Genomic DNA, 17655 nt, shown 5'->3' on the forward strand with positions numbered 1-17655 from the left:
TATTTAGTGCAGAACTCTGCAGAACAAGCACTCGAAAACTGTCTGTGGAATCAATGTATAAGTTAAATTAAGACTTCAAATCCTTTAATCCCAAATTATCAGGTTTTAAACAATTAAAAATAAAAAAAAACACCACCAAATGCTCCCCTCAAAACAAGTCTTGTTATATCAGGCAATTTGGTAAGTTTTTTAAAAAAGGTGTCTTTTAATAAAATGGACAAAATATTCTATCTTTAGAATTTAGAATAGTTATACTCAACAAACTGGCATATACTTGCTATTTGCATCTTCATAGGATCTCAAATTGTTTATTTTAGAAATAAAAACATGGGGGGAGACAGCACATTTTATTGTAAAATATGAAGCAGCAATGATTCGAGCATGTGAGTTTCTGCTTTACAATCCTAGCCAGAGCACAAAATGACTGGATATCCCCTCATCAACACCAAGCTAAAAAAAAAATGCCATGAAGAGAATGCCACATTAAAATCTCTTTCTCTTGATAATTTCTGGCTTCCAGCTGACTGGATGAGTTTCTTCTGTCTAAAAATAGAAAAGTAAATAAGAAAGCAAAGTATTAGCTTGCTTCGTATTTAACAACTTCCTTTCTAACAAAAATAATTATCAATTCTACATTATATTACTTGGCATTATATATTTAAGTTATTTAACAATTTTAGGAATAGTTGACAAACTTTCAGTGTTACTTGAATCTAATGAAGGATGAGTGGGTTCACTACAAATTCAGTCTATGGTTTTTTATCTCAAATACAGTAGATATTCTAGTAACTCCAAAGCTGGTAACTTTAGAATTCTTTGCATAACAATCTACTTATTTGCTATTGTTCTTATTGCAACATTTTCCCAGTAACTGTAGTAAGAAAAGTTGGAATAAAATTAAAACAATCTACAGATTCACTGGCATCAATGAAACCAATGCAGAAAGCTATGAGCAGACACTATTCAAGATGATAAATACTTTAATACTATAAAGATATACAGTGACAGGAGAAGATATGACTGGGTGGTGGGCACACAGTGCAATATACAGATCTTGCAATATAGAAACCCACATCCGAAACCTATATGTTCATATTAACCACTGTCACCCCAATAAATTTAATTTTTAAAAAAATTCTGAATATTAAAAATAAATAAAATGCTCCAATGAGAGAGGAAAAAAAATTGGAACAGCTGAATTACTTTAATATGTATGTGAAACGGAGAACTTACCGCTGTATCATCCTCTCTATACACTTTAATGGTTTTATCAGCTTCAGCCGTTAGTAACCGACTTTCAGACTGATCAAAAGCACAAGCAAATATTCCTGATTCACTGTCCAAAGACCCAGGCTGCACAGCTGCATGAACTCTCTGGAAATTGTAGCCAGTTCTCCAGTCCCAAAGATGCATGGTTCCATTGTCAGCTTAAAGGAAACAATCCAGTTAAACTTGGCATCCCTTCAACAATTCAGCTTGGCAAGCATTAAGCACGAACTATTAGCCAAGCACCATGACAATAACTACAGTTATAAAGATACATAAGACACAGGCAGTCAGGCTTCTCTTAATATTGGTTTGTCCACTTTCATCTGTGCTAAATTCAAAATTTATTATAGATCTCAAAAAGCACCACAAAATGACATACAATTCCAGAATACACAACCAAATTTTAGGCGATTCCCAGCATAAATCCCAAACTTAGATTTATCATATGGGAACTCAAAGAAGGCTGAACTATGAAATGTTACATGAATTATAAATAAGCATAAACATACATATAAACATTCAAATACACATTAATTACGAAATTTGCTATATACTTAGGTGTGATGGCTTAGAAATTTGACAATGTTTACTCATTCACTAAAAGACACAGTAACAGATTAAAATACATTTATCATAAAAATCTTCTTTTACCTCCAGATACGAGCACTCCATCAGAATTTACTGTCAATGTATTAATAATAGCATTATGTCCAGAAAGATTTTGAATGAAACTTCCATCAGGGAATTTCCACTGTTTTATGTTATCTGGAGAACCAGATGCAAATGTGTAACTGAAATAAGATTAAAAACAGTAACAAAGTAAACCAAGTAAAATAAAATGGTAGATTTAAAGACGCTTATTATAGTTGTATTTAGCATATGTATTCAGGGATCTATGGAGTTTTAGCCAAATGTTACTGTCATACAAAGAGGTAAAAATATCAAGACATTTGTTCCAAGTTAAATCAGAGTTTCAAATTATTTTAAATGTATTTTAAGGCCTAGATTAATGTTTTATTCTCCTCTCATTTACCCATGTTCTATATTGAGCTACAGCAATAAATATGCAAACCCAAACCCCTAAATTCACATAAAGGGCAAGAGTCTATGCAACTATTTGGGAGGAGTGTGGGGGACAAGAGGACAACTAAAGGAAATAAACAGAAGGCAAGAGAAAGAGAGAAAGGGAGAGAGTGAGATAGGGAAAGGAAAAAAGGAGGAGAGAGGGAAGAGGGTAAGGGGAGGGGGGGAGAAAAGACATGAGTATGACAAGAAAAAGGTCAGGGTGATGTGATATAACAAACAATAGCTTAGGATATTACGCTCCACCTCTTTGGATACCCCAACTATAATGTTCATAGTTTGTACTTTTTTCCCCATGTACATTAGCTTCCCCCTTAAGAATTAAACTATTCTATGTATATCTTAGTGTACAATAAACAACACGTATCCAAAACATTAAATCTAGCTACTTTTAGCTTCTATTTTGGCATGCAGCTTTTAAATATGATTTATTTATATTGTTTCATTTGATATTATCACTGTTTACCATGTAGAAAACTTTCATTTTATACAGGGCATGAAGCAAAATACTACAAAGGGAAATGGCCTGTAAATGAGTGTCTAAATGACTACCAAAGTAGTACTAATGCTGGTATTTCTGTACGACACCAAAACTAAAGAGGAGAAACTAATTAGGAAAACACACTTACTGTCTTGGATGTAACACCACAGCCCTGACTGATTTTTTGTGATTTGTTAATGTGACTCTTGTTTTTCCAGCCACTAAATCCCATAATCGTATTGTAGTGTCATGGCTTCCTGTAACAAAAATATACATCCCCAAAACATAGATTAGGAAAAAGAATGCAAAACCATAATAAAATACGAAGTGTTCTCCCACAGACACATAAATTCTAAATGAAAGTCATACCAACTCTTGGCTAGTTGCTTTGTATTTCCAAAATTTTAGGTTGGTTTTATTATTATTATTTTTTAATTCTCACCCGAGGATATTTTTTTCATTGCTTTTCAGAGAGTGGAAGGGAGAGAGAGGGAGAAAGAGAGAGAGAATTATCAATGCAAGAGAGAGACACAGATTGGTTGCTGGGGATGGAGACTGCAAGCAAGCAAGGTACATGACCTTGACTGGAATTGAACCTGGGACCTTTCAGTCTGTGGGCCGAAGCTCTAACCACTGAGAAAACAGGCTAGGGCTTGGGCAGGTTTTAAATTCAACTCTTAAAAAAATGTAGCCCTGGCCAGTGTGGCTCAGTGGAGAGCACTGGCCCATGTACAGAAGGGTTGCGGGTTAGATTCCCGGGCAAGGGAATGTACCTGGGCTGCAGATTCAACCCCGGCCCCTGTCAGGGCACATGTGGAAGGCAACTAATCGATGTGTCTTTCTCACATCGATGTTTCTCCTCCCCCCCCATCCACTTTATCTAAAAAAATCAATGGAAATATCCTGGGGTGAGGACTAACAACACTGAAAAATGTAATACATGCTCGATGCGCTGTCAGCTGAACAGCTTAAACAAATGCCAATAACAAACAAAACAAATACACGATGTTACCCCTAGTGGAGAAGTAGGATAAAATTCAAATGATTTTTTGGTTAATAAAATACAGTGGTCCCTCGGTTTTCAAATGTAATCCATTCCGGAAGACCATTTGAGTTCTGAAACATTCAAAAACCAAGGGATCCACAGCCAACAGCTGGGCCTCAGGATCTTGCCCTCAGCGGAAGCCATGGAGCGTGTTCCACTTCCAAGGCGTGTTCGAAAACCGAAGCATTTCCTTCCAGGTTTACAGCGCTCGGAAACCGAAATGTTCATCAACAGAGATGTTCGAAAACTGAGGTACCACTTTACAGCACAGAATTATTTTCTAGTCTCAGTGTAAAGATCCATTGTTATTAACCTTATTTTAAGTAAAACAACACTCAAACCTGTTCTACAGGTTATTGGTGGCCCAGCTGGCGTGGCTCAGTGGTTGAGCACTGACCTATGATCCAAAAGATGGAGGTTCAATTCCTGGTCAGGGCACATGCCCGGGTGGGTTTTAGGCTCGATCCCCAATTGGGGGCATGCAGGAGGCAGCTAATGAATGACTCTCTCATCATTGAAGTTTCGATCTCTCTCCCTCTCCCTTCCTCTCTCTGAAATCAATAAAGGTATATTTTAAAAAAATAATAATAAAGGTTATTGGTGTCAGGATATCTTATTTTCTAACTTTAATTTTCTAGACCAGAAATTCTAATACTATGAAATAACGCTTAATTTATCTAACATCACCATTTTTCATTCAAACAGTACATAATACTGTGTATGACATAGTCTATGATATGTAAAAAGTATGACCTAAAAATAGAATGAAATATTATAATAAATTTCAAATGCACACACACAGGAACACTGTATACACGATACAAAGTGAGTCATAGTCGAATGTCAGAAGGATGGAGGAGGGCGGGTGGGTGGAGGGGGAGAGAGTAACCAAAGAATTTATATGCATATATGCACAACCCAAGGACACAGACAATGGTAGGGAGAGAAACTGGGGAGGGAGATTGGAACGGGGTGGTTCATTGGGGAGAAAAACAGACATCTGTAATATTTTAAACAAAAATAAAATTTAAAACAAAACAAAACAAAGTCATAGTAAGTATGAAAAACACATGTACAATAATAATGTATTGATATGAATACATGGTAAACTTTAAAGTATCAATCGTACCAGTAATAATTTGTGGTTCTGCAGCTTGACACCTCACTGTAGCAACTGCATTTGTATGTCCAGATAATGTGTGTACACTGGCTTTAGTTCTCACATCCCAAATCTATAAAAAACCACAATAGACATACTGTCAAAGAGAACAGGTATTCATAACTCAGGCAGGTAACTGAATGAATTCAAGGCTGGGAATTTAATACACAACAATGCCTGAATATAATGAAAACCTTAAGTGAGAGATAATAATTTTGAAGCTGGCTGGGGGTTGTAGACAGGTTACAGTGGATGGGAAAAAAGCTAAAAGATTAGAAGACTGAAAGTCTAAGAATGGGTATAATGGAACTACTGAATGAAACCTGCAGTGACAGAACAGAATGTGAGTGCGTCACATTTCAGGGGCAGGCACTCCCAATAATAATCATGGTGAGGTCACAGAACTGAAGATGGTGTAAAAACATACAAGTCAAGAAACAGAGGGACTAGATTATTGATGGGTCAAAGTAACTATCTTTAATTCTCTATCGAACAATATATGACTCCAATATCAAATATGCCTAGTATAAGATGCAGTACATTTATAGATAAACACCAAGCTCTATTCCATTTACCCGTGCAGTTGAATCTCGACTACAGGTTACCAGCACATCAATTGTTGGATGCAAATCCAAACCATACACTGCACTCAGATGTCCATGATAGTGCCTTATAACCTGCAAACATAGCAGTGAAGTTAAAATTTCTATAATTAGAAAGAAAAACAGTGGCTCATTATATGTGGTTCTTTTGCTTGTTTCAACTCAACTCTGAGCTCAGATCAAGTGTAGAAACCTTCATAATTACAAAGATCAGCAGTCAAACCTTTTCATCATTGCTCAGAATTGATCAGCTCTTCATACACACGTTTCAACCCCCCCACCAAATCTCATTCATCCACCAGCAAGTCCTCAGTTATCCACTATCACCTTTACACACACACACACACACACACACACACACACACACACACACACACACACTTTGTTTTACATTACTTTATACTTTTGCTTCCCAGAACTATAGAGATCATGCATCAAGTAGACTGGAAGGTCTTCTGATGCTCAGATTTGGCTATTTTCATCACTGATCCACTTCAGTAGGAGCAGATCTCAGAGAATCTTAATGTTTTACATCCTTACATCCAAGCTTACCTTATTATATTCAAGATCCCAGCATTTGACTTGTTTGTCTTCTCCACAGGAGAACAGGTATGGGCTTCTTGCACTTACTATCACACCACGAACTGTACTAATGTGCCCAGTTAATGAAAGTTTTAGTTTGCCACTAGCCAAATCCCAGATCTGCAATCAAAGAATATTTCATTTTTCTTCTTGTTGATTATTCCAAACAAAATTTTTAAATCCTGATGTTAAAATTAAGTCTCCAAAATGTGAAAAATACAAACACATAAAAAACTTTTAATTTGCAAAATAACCCCCCTACCACCACCAAAAATAAAAGCAGGGAAGAAAATGGAATTAAAAGGCATGCTCAAACTGGGAAAATATTTGTAACAGAGGACAAAAGATTAATATTCTTAATATATAAAGGATATCATTATTAACAAAAATATGAATGTGATGGTATTAAATTAGCCAAGGATGGCAGCAACTTAAAAAACCCCTATGGAGCCTGGCTGGAGTGGCTCAGTTGGTTGAATGTCGTCCTGTGCACCGTAAGGTTCCTGGTTCCATTCCTGACCAGGGCACATACCTGGGTTGCAGGTTCGATCCCCGGTCGGGGTGCATACTGAGGGCAACTAATCGATGTTTCTGTCTCACATCGATGTTTCTCTCTCTCTCTCTCTCCCCCCCTTCCTCTCTCTAAGCACATCCTCGGGTGAAGATTTTTTAAAAAACCCTAGGGAAACAACCTAAATGTCCATTAATTGATTACATACATAAAGAGAATGTGGCATATATACATACAATGGATTATTTAATCATTAAAAAAAACACAACTTGCCATCTGTGACAACATGGATTGTCCTTGAGGGCATTATGCTAAACAAATTAAGTCAGAGAAAAATAGCACACAATCTCACTTATATACGGAATCTAAAACAGAAACAAAAACCTGAAAAACTAAGCTCATAGATACAGAGAACAGGTGGGTGGTTGCCAGAAGCCAGCGTGAAGGACAGATAAAATGGGTGAAGGGAATCAAAAGGTACAAAATTCCAGTTATAAATTAATAAGTTACAGGGATGTAATTAATGTACAAATGGTAACTACAGTTAATAATATTGCATTGCATATTTGAAAGTTGCTAAGAGTAGATCTTAAAAGTTCTCATTATAACAAAAAAAAATTTGTAACTATGTACCATGACAGATGTTAACTAGACTTTGTGGTGATCAGGTCAAAATATATACAAACAGGGAATCATTATGTTGTACACCTGAAACTTACCTAATATTGTATATCCAATTACAACTCAATAAAAAAAATTTATTTAAAAATCCTAAAAGTAGCTTTATATCAAAATATTGGACCTCACTAGAAATTTTGTATAAACCGTTTGTGTAAGATTAGATACTCATTTCTGATTATAAGTAGAAATTTTCAAAGGTACACAATCACTAGGCTGAAAAGAATCCTCTCATACACTATCATTTCACGATTTTAGAAAATAATTTGCACTTTGAGTGCCAACTTCAAAAATGTTTGACCCATTAATTCCGTTTTTGAGAATCAAAAATAAAATAATTTAAAAACAGAAAAAGCTGGCGCTGGCTGGGTAGCTTAGTTGGATGGAGCATCATCCTGATACGCCAAGGTTGGGGGTTCAATCCCGTCAGGGCACATACAAGAATCAACCAATGAATGCATAACAAGTAGAACAACAAGTTTATGTTTTTCTCTCTCTCTGAAATCAATAAATAAATTTAAATTTTTTTTAAAAAAAACAGTAAAAGCTTTAGGCACAAAGATTAATTACAGCATTACTTGTGATAGTAAAAGTCACGAAACTAAAATGTCCAATAGGAAAATATATAATAGAAAATCTAAGTGCTAAAATACCATGGAACCATTTTAAAAGATGTTAGATTTTTCAGAGACATGCCTTTGATATGTTAAGTATAAAAAAGGATGAAAATTACATTATCAAGCATGATTTTTAAGAGATATATTTATACACAGGAAAAACTCAGAAGAAAATGCACTGATACATATGCACAGAAATAAACACTAAGGAGAAATTCATTCGAATATCTGTCAGTGGTGGGATTACGTATGGGTCTATGTTCTTTTATATTTCTCTATACTTGCCACTTTTTTTTTTTTTTAATTTTTAAAAAATATATCTTTATTGATTTCAGAGAGAGGAAAGGAGAGGGAGAGAGCGATAGAAACATCAATGAGGAGAGAATCATTGATCGGCTGCCTCCTGCATGCCCCCCACTGGGGATCGAGCTGGCAACCCCGGGCATGTGCCCTGACCGGGAATTGAACCCTGATCTCCTGGATCCTAGGTCGTTGCTCAACCACTGAGCCACGTCTGGCCAGGCCATTGCCACACTTTTTATACATGAGTATGCTTTAATTTTATAACCAGAGAAGAAAAAACTTAAGCATCAAGGAATCTGTGATAGGTAGTCAGCATGTTCTGTTTGAAAAAAAACTGTTTAAATACCACTTTTCAAACAGATGGAACTTTTAACTGGTATAAACAATAAGCTTTACTCCATACTCAGGTCTATGAAATCAGAGAAAACAAAAGAGCATTCCCACCAGAGGAAGTAACTTAAAACAGATTAAATGTACATGGCAAACACAAAGCAGTTCCCTCCTTATTACCTTTATAGTTCTGTCAGCAGATCCAGTAACAAACCACTGATTTCCAGGTTCCACAGCAATACATCGAACCCAGCCAAGATGCCCACTGATCACCTGTATTTAAAACAATGTAGAATGGGCAGACCCATAAGTTAAAGGTTATTCAATCTCAACTCATTACATGTAAGTTAAAGTTTATTCAATTCAAGCTTAAATTGTCCTCCAACATCTTCAAATGACAAGATTATAAGAATTTTTGACAATTAGATTTTAGACTGATAATTATTAAATTTCCTTCAATCCACGAGTGAATACACAAACTGGTATATCTATACAATGGAATACTACTCAACAACAAAAAGGAATGTATTAATACTTGCAACACCTTGGATGAATCTCAAAGGCATTAGATTGAGTAAAGAAAGTCTCAAAAGGAACATATTGAATGATTCCATTTATATGACACAGTTAAGAAGACACAACTATAGTGATGGAAAACAAATGGTTGCCAGGGTTGGGGAAGGGTGTGGCTATAAAAAAATAGAACTTCTATATTCTGACTGTGGTAGTAGTTACCCAAATCTATATAGTTATTAAAATGTATTAGATCTGTATACCAAAAGAAAATCCGTTTTACTGTATGATAATTTGAAAAGTAAAATATAACATACTTTGTACTTTTTCTACTATATACATTTTATTTTAGATCTGGTACATTTGAAATCACTTTAATTTACTATAATTGAAAAGATAATCAGTAGAGCCAAAGAAATGTCCTAACATACTGTTTTTCCCCTTGACCTCCATATTAAATACTTCAGGCACGAGTCTTAATTTATTTCAACCGCTCTCTACATTTAGTGGCCTTCTATCAATATTTTATACAAAATACAAGTCTCCTTCCCAAGATATCTTTTAAGCTAGTGCCCAAGTCCTTTCCCCCGTCAAACCTCAGATCACCGTACCTGTTCTCATATTCACTCCTTTTCCTCCTCATTCTAGTCCTCAGCTCTTGTCAATTGGACAGTGAACACGTTTCATGTAGTGGAATAATATACAGATTCACTCACCCTGTAGAGTTTCCATGGTGGGTGCCACTGGGGTTTCGGCATTGTCGGGGCCTTCTTAGCCATCAGTGCAGTGTTCTTGGCATTGCCACCCTCCATAACAGCCTAGGTGTGGAACAGGTCACATTATTATTAAAGATATCATACTTACGTTTTCATGTTACCAAAAATGGAAATTGGAAGAGGAAATTTATGAAAGTTTTCTCAAAAATGGAAATTCAAAGAGGGGATTTATGAAAGCTTTTCCCCTCCTTTCTATGAAGAGAAAAGGGCAGCTAAAAAATGTTTGCATAATTAGAAAATGAGTCTAAAACTTCTAATAAAAACTGCATTTTCTGTATGTTAATTTTAAAAAGCAATTTAAAAATCTGAGAGGCAGAACATTAAAGTTAAGAGCACATATCACTGTGCATAAGTTCAAAACCCAGCTCTGCCAATTAACAGCTGATTGACCTTGGATAAAAATTATGTAACCTATATGCCTCATTTTAAAAATGGAAATACCAGTGCCTATCTCATACAGTTATGATTAACAGAGTAATAAATGCTCTATTTAAGCTATTATTATTTAAGTGACTGTATGTGAATTAATGCCATTGCCCTTCATTGTCATATTTTAACATCACTGATTTATATTGCAATGGAGAGACTGATAGGTCCTTCTATTTACCTTCCCTCCAAATATTTCAATACTATTTTAAAAGGCATTCTAGCTAATATATAATCTACTGTTACACCTATCCATCTATCCAAAAATACTTAAGCCCATAAAGTTCCTACCCTCAAGAAGCTTACATTACTTTCTCCTAAGGAGGCAGAAAGCCTGAGCAGAGAGACCTGCAAATGGAGACTAAAAAAGAAATGTGGTGGGAGGACTACAACTGTATTCTCTTCACAAAGTCAAACCAACTGCATAAGCTGAAGAAGTAAAACTTACACTTATTTCAAGTGACAGAGTATTTTCACTTATTCTTTCTCTAACTACTTCCACCAATAATAGTAGCTGCCATTTACTTACAGATAAACTTTTATCAACTTCAATGGTACAAATCAACTTAAGAGTTTAATTTAAAAAAGGCTTTCATATCTAAAACATACAGGTTTCAGAGTAACACTGCTTGTATTTTTAATAGTGGATAATAAAGCGCAACATCACACTATCTCCATCAAAATAAATTTAACAATTCCAAAAAAAGGTTCTTTTTAATATTTAAGGTAAAACTCTTAGAATAAAGGGAAATAAGGCAACATATTCCAAAAGGCAGGCACCTGCAGTGTGATTTAACAGAGAAACTCACCAAAGTCATCCCTGCAGGCTGTGAACGATCAGAGCCTCCAGCAGGTGCACCTCGACTTGCATCAACCCTGAGGCAAAAAACATCACATTCTAAGTAATTAATGCCTCCAGTCACATGTTCTGTAGAATGAACTTTATATGTTAAATTTTTGTAAGCACTGACTAAAGAAAAATGTCCCATAATACATAATTATAAAGAAACAAATTTAAAAACGAGAAAAAAATGTGAACAGTGAACTATGCTTGCAAAATCTTTGTAATGAGAAGCATATTTCATACCTGGCCTGAGAAGGTAATGCCACAGCTAAGGACTGTGCAGCTGACTCACTTGGCATTCTTTGGATCTTAGTATCTGCTGTTAAAGCAACCCCTGTTAAAATAAAAAATAAATAAATAAATAAATATTTAAAAAAAATTCCTTTTAGTAGCTATGTTTGTTTTCAGTTGCATGTATTTAAAATAAAACACTGGAGGAAAACATTCCAAAAAGGTAATGGTGATTAGCTCCAGGTGGTGATATTTCAAAAACTGATTATGTTTTGCATGTATTTTGTTACTTTTTTACCACAAATATCACTTAACAATATATAACTCAAATTTAATTTAATCACAAGCAGCTTGGTATTAGCAAAGTTCAAGACAGTAAAGTTAAGTTTCTATAATCTTGGGATGTTAACCTCAGATAAAAAAAATTAAGCAAGTTTCCTAAATACTAACAGAATACTTTGAAGAATAAATGTATACTTACAATAAGAGGCACTAATTTTCCTGTACTTTCAATATAGTGAAACCTGTCCTCTAAAATTACTAGAACCTAGATATACTATGCTTCTTATCCTCTACCCTGTTATACTGGCTACTCCACTGATGTGCCAGTTCCTCCACACACACACCCAGTATACATTTCTATCATATCTGCCTCTATAGTAATGCTTACAGTATCACTTTTATAAGCTTAGTGATATTTACATGTCTGCCTGCCTAAATCTCCAAATAACAAGCTTGTCTTAGTCTGGGGCAGTCTGTCTTTGAATTCCTAGCAGTGCCTAAAAAAATATAGGTACTTAAGAATGTTTGCTGAATGAATGCTTGTGATACTAAGCATTCGTTCATTATCATCTAAAAACCCATACCTGGATGGCTGGCTATTGAGTTTACCTTTTATAGGTTATGGGAATCATATTATCAACTCATTCATGGAAATATATGTCAATAGCTTATCTTGTACTTTATAGATTATGGGAATCACATTATTAGCTCATTCATGGAAACACATGTGACAGTACCACATTTCCCATAAGCAGCTCACTTACCAGGTCCTGGTGGATAGGGATGTGTACCCGCTACCAAATATTCAACTTCTTGTCCTTCAAGAGAGAAAGAGAAAGAGTGAAATTCATCAATGGCAAAATTTATCTTATGTTATTAGTATCATCTCTTTTAATGAATTAAATGTTATATTATCAATCAGATTTCTAAAATTTTCACAACTAAACTCAAGCCTCAGAAATAAGGTAAGTTGGTCATTTTTGTTTTGACTTCTAAAGAACATGTATATACTGATTTCCTTGACCATTTGCCAACATGATGTCAAGAGTGCTTGTGCACTTACTCTGTAGCAGGGTGTGTAGAGAAGTCATTCAATAAAGTAATAATCCACTCTGCTTTTTCTTCTAAGCAAACAGTTTTCCTGAGGAATCTTGCATTATCTTTAGTCACTACAATTTAAGTACTTAATGTTATCTTTCTGAAAAAGAGATAGATGGTCTCCCCACGTATTAGGAATTTTTCCTTTAATCTCCATCATGACCTTCTCCATATACTAAGAATTTCTGCCATCATTATACTACCACTTTTTCATTTCCTATAGAAAAAATCCACCAACCAATAATCTCACGCACTACTCCAATGGGGAAATCAAGGCATCTAACATACTACTGGTGTAAGTATTAAAGAGGGTTTGGCTTAAGTTAGTCCTTCCAGTTGGGGTATTAATAACACATTTCATTTATCTCTTTTTAAAATTCACACAGAAGTCCTGACATTTCTGACAATGCTATACTCACCTTGATTGGCAGGATATTGTTTATGACCATATGAATCTGATGCATTCTGAGGACCCTTCTCTTTAAAATTTTCTTTCAAAGTAGGCATATGCAACACAGGGCCATACTCATTCCGTAGCTTGATTGCCATTTTTCGTTTGTGACTATTTTAAAAAGTTATAAACATAAGAATGTATCTTTATGTACCTTAAATATATTCACCAATATAAACACATTCACAGACAGCCAGGAAACAAGTACTTAAATAGCTTAAGTTTGCCTAATCATGTAGAAAAATTTTCTATAAAGATTTTAAAGTGAAACCACACTTTAAAAAGCTCAAAATTTCCAAGTTCATTTCCACACTTTTATTCACAATCCACCACATAGCATCCATTAAGTCTAAGTAATAGTGTAGTTTGTTAACCAATAAATGTAAAACCTTTCAGATGAGTTATCAAGGGTCTAACTGATTTTAAAATGTATAGAAACTAATATATCTTTTTTAAAAACCTCAATGTTAATATATTTTCTTTCAAATGCCTAAGTATAAAAATATAGTGAAAGTTTTCTAGTAACCTTTACTGGACAAATTGCAAAAGGTTAGTTAGAGCTAATCAAAGTACTTAATTAGTTCAATCATTTTTTTTTTAAATCTACCTATTATAGTACTATTAAAAACAGTCCACTTTGCAAATTAAATATAAATGCTTGTTTGAGGAATTAAGCAGATTTTAAAAGAAGGGTAAAGGGCAAAAGGGCCACAATGCACATAATGTAAACCCAGACTGGAGCTGGAGATGTAGAACCAAAAATATGCCAACACTCAAAAACCTTCATCATACTAACAAGAACAGATGGGAGTAGATGTATTGGCCAGGTACAGTTTCAGCTCAGTGAGGCTCTGAGAGTAGCTAAAAGCACATACAAAGTGATTGGTTATAAAATATAACACCTATAAGGGACTCTCCTAATTACTCGGTATCTGTAAAGTGCAATTAACTAATCAATTAATTAGTTAATGTACAAGACCCCAAAAAGCTAAATCAGCTTAAATTACACCCTAACACCACTCATTATTGAACAGATAACCTATGTCTGTTAGTGTCACTCACTAAACTTTACAGGTTCCCCCTCCTTGCTCTCTTCCCCAATATTAGAAATTTAAATAGTCTAACAATTAAAAAAGAAACTATACATACCTTTCTTCATCTAAAGGCACAGGTTTTCCATTATCAGCTACAAACATGTCATGGGTCCTCTTCAATGACCTGAACACAAGTGTATGCACAGAATGTTTCTGTACCTCCTAGAAAGAAAGAGTGCAATTACACGTCTAGCTACAAATTACACATATCAAACCTAAATTGAAGTCAAAGTAGTTATTACATGTTTAAAAATGTAAAAAACTTTGTACCACTAATCACAGCTAATCGTAGCAAGCTATAGCAGTCAAGTTCAGAGAAAAGGAGGAAGCTCCTCTTTGGCGAGAGCCCCAAGTAGACAGAGTGGTGCTTAAGATTAGTCATTTATTCAATAAAAATTTACTGAGCTACTATTATGTGCCTAGCAGGTATTGTGCTAGAAGCTAACAACAGAATGATGAAGACATTCATGGTCCTTGTGCTCAAGAGGAAACAGACAAATAAAAATAAGCAAAATAACTCCACACTTTGTACTATGAAGGAAATAAACAAGGGACTGAGAAAATGGAGATAGGGCTTAGCAAAGTAAGAAAGATCTCTCTTAGGTGATATTTAAGCAGAAAGGAAGTTAGCCTTGCACCAAAAAAAGAGGTAAAAATAATCCAGGCAGAGAGGAAAATGCTATGTACAAAGGTGTTCAGTAAAGGAAATAATGCCAGGAACTGCAGAATAGTTGTATATACTGGGTGAGAGGGTGAGTAGTGATGCAGGATGAGGTTGCAAGGGTAGACCAGGTCGAGATCAGTAAGGTTTTTTAAAGGCCATTTTAACAGTCTGTATTTTTGCTCTAAGAACATGGGACTAGCAAAGGGTTTTAAGCAAGCAAAGCAGGGCCAACTTATGTTTTCAAACATATTGATGGAGGGGGAGGGGCAGTTGTAACAAAAATGGAAGCAAGGAGACCAGCTGAGAGCTAATTCACCTGTCCAAGTGAAACATGCTGTTGGTCTGAATTAAGGTGATGGCAGCGGGTACAGACAAGAGTCAAGAAATAGTTCTGAGAAAAGAGAAACAAGGCTTGCTAACGGAATGGCTGTTCAAGCTAGGGAATGATGCAAACATCCAAGGACGACACACTTTCCTGGGGAACAGCTGGAGTAAGAGACAAAGTGGACACCAGAGAAGGCGCCACTCTCTTAGGGCACAATCGCGGACACTACCCCGCAGGCGACGAAGACCAGCGGTCGGACATGGACAGAAGCCCCACCTCAGAAGACAGTGCCCACCTCGAGTGCCCAAGGGTCAAATAAGGGCTGGAGGCACTATTTCAGGCTTCCCGCCCGGACGCAACCTCCAACCCGTGCTCTCAGGCAGCCTCTCTACCTCCCTGAAAACCTTGAGAAACACCCGGCCTCGGCCAAACAGCATCCCCCCGCCGCCTCTCCTCTCCCTGCACTCCCAACACCCTCGCTGCCGCACGCCCCCGCCCGCGTAAACGTGCCCCAAAGCAACTGCTCCTCGGCACCCAAGTGCCACTTTACCTCGACCATGATGCTGCCGTGTATTTCGCCGCTCTGGCCGCAATGAAACTAAACATCAACGCAGAAACAGCCGCCACAACCCTGCAGCCTCTTCCGGAACCTGGGGCCCTGACGCCGGATGTGACGTAGCTCCGCGCAACGCGCTCTAGTCGCCCGCAGGCCACGTGGGCCCGAGGGGCGGGCCTTTCTCTGCCCGGCAGCCTGTGGGGAGGAGTCTAGGGCCTGGGGAGCGAAGACTTGTGGAGCGTGTGTGTGTCTGTAGAAAGAAAAACTGATGGAATTGCACGTTTGCAAACTTGAGTAGACGAACGTTTCACTGGCTCTGCTTTTTCCTTAACCATAATCAATTCCGCTGATCTTGTTCCCAGAGTATACTGCGTATACTGTTGGGGGGGGCGGGGGGATCTATCAAAAGTATAGCAATGTGAATTGATAATCTTATTTAGAAATTCATTAATTTTTAATTCATTAAATCCATTAAGGTCATACTTGAAAATGCAAACACTCTGAATTTGAGTGTGAGTTTTGCCTTAGGACTGATTTTCTCTGACCATGGTCACTGGTGGGAGGGCTTACAAGGAAATGCCATAATTATAAAATATGTGCTGTTTCTAGACTTCATATTATAATTATAAAGATAGTAATAACTATACAATAGAACATAATTTTAAGTGGCGATAAAATTATAGAAATGTAAGCAAGATTATAATATATTTATGGAAATATAATTGTCTATTTGGATCTATTAGCTTATTAGTTAATCTCCCCCCCCCCAAAAAAAATGTATAAGCCCAGACTCATAAAAACATTGTAATAAGTTTGGTAATTTGGAATAGATTATGCTCCAAATTTTAAAAAGCTCTCTTGAATTTACAGAATTATGCACTTGAAAGTTTTAGATAGAACTCAGTTACCCTGTTATCTAGCTCAGGGATCCATGAATTACCTATATTGTATGCAAATTTTGTGTTAATAAGAACCTAAATTTTGTTCTGGTGAGGGGTTCTATAAATTGATTTGGATTCATAAAAGGATCCAGGGTCAAGAAAAGGCTAAGAATCCTTGTCCTAGTTTACAAACAGAGCTGTCTTATTTGAGCAGTAGGGGTCGCTGTTGCTCTTCAAAAGGGTAGGAGTATTTTCCCTAAAGCCCACTGGGAGAATAACTTATTAATGTAAACATTGTTAAGTCTGTTCATGTGAAACCAATAGTACAAATTTTAAGGGAGACCTCCCTTCATTAGTTAAGCTACTTTTTAAAAACTCACCAGTACAAGAGATCTCTTTATTCTCTTTCAAATATGTGTCCTTTGCCCTTGAGTAATGATAGAAGGTCACATGAGTATAGATTTCATTGTCATTTTTATCAGCTTTCTAGCAGATTTTTTTATAGGAAGTTTTCTATGATTTTTATACTCATAAAAATGATAAGTATTATTTCTCCTTCCTTTTTCTCTCAGCTTAGAGGTTTAAATAAACAATATCTATCACCCTCGTCGGTATGGCTCAGTTGGTTGGGCATCGTCCTGCTCCAGTTTGGGGCTCATCCCAGGTAGGGGGAGTGCAGGAGGCAGCCAATTGATGTTTCCTTCTCATCGATGTTTCTCTCTCCCTTCTTCTCTCTCTAAAAATCAATTTAAAATCTTAAAAATGAACAATCTTTATCAAACACTGATCTCTTTGTGCACAATATTCTTTAGAGTTGCTTGGTTGAATATGTATTTTTTTACATTTTTTTTAAG

General features: G+C 36.1%; 1 protein-coding gene and 1 long non-coding RNA gene across 2 annotated transcripts; both read right to left on the minus strand.

The window, feature by feature from the left end:
- Positions 1-280: 280 nt before the first annotated feature.
- PLRG1 (pleiotropic regulator 1) lies at positions 281-16061 on the minus strand. Its single transcript, XM_081136644.1, has 15 exons — positions 15915-16061; positions 14431-14537; positions 13250-13392; positions 12497-12550; positions 11463-11553; positions 11185-11251; positions 9890-9991; positions 8841-8933; positions 6192-6341; positions 5613-5714; positions 5008-5110; positions 2982-3090; positions 1921-2060; positions 1234-1427; positions 281-543 (listed from the first exon to the last, which is right to left on the minus strand). The coding sequence occupies exons 1-15, from the start codon at positions 15921-15923 to the stop codon at positions 484-486; spliced, it is 1524 nt and encodes a 507-aa protein (XP_080992770.1). The 5' UTR covers positions 15924-16061; the 3' UTR covers positions 281-483.
- Positions 5802-6079, minus strand: LOC308556890. The gene is made up of 2 exons (XR_013998772.1): positions 6007-6079; positions 5802-5947 (listed from the first exon to the last, which is right to left on the minus strand). It is a non-coding gene; the product is annotated as an uncharacterized lncRNA (long non-coding RNA).
- Positions 16062-17655: the final 1594 nt, after the last annotated feature.

This window comes from Miniopterus schreibersii (genome assembly GCF_964146895.1).
Source record: "Miniopterus schreibersii genome assembly, chromosome: 4".
In the NCBI taxonomy this organism is placed as follows: Eukaryota; Metazoa; Chordata; class Mammalia; order Chiroptera; family Miniopteridae; genus Miniopterus; species Miniopterus schreibersii.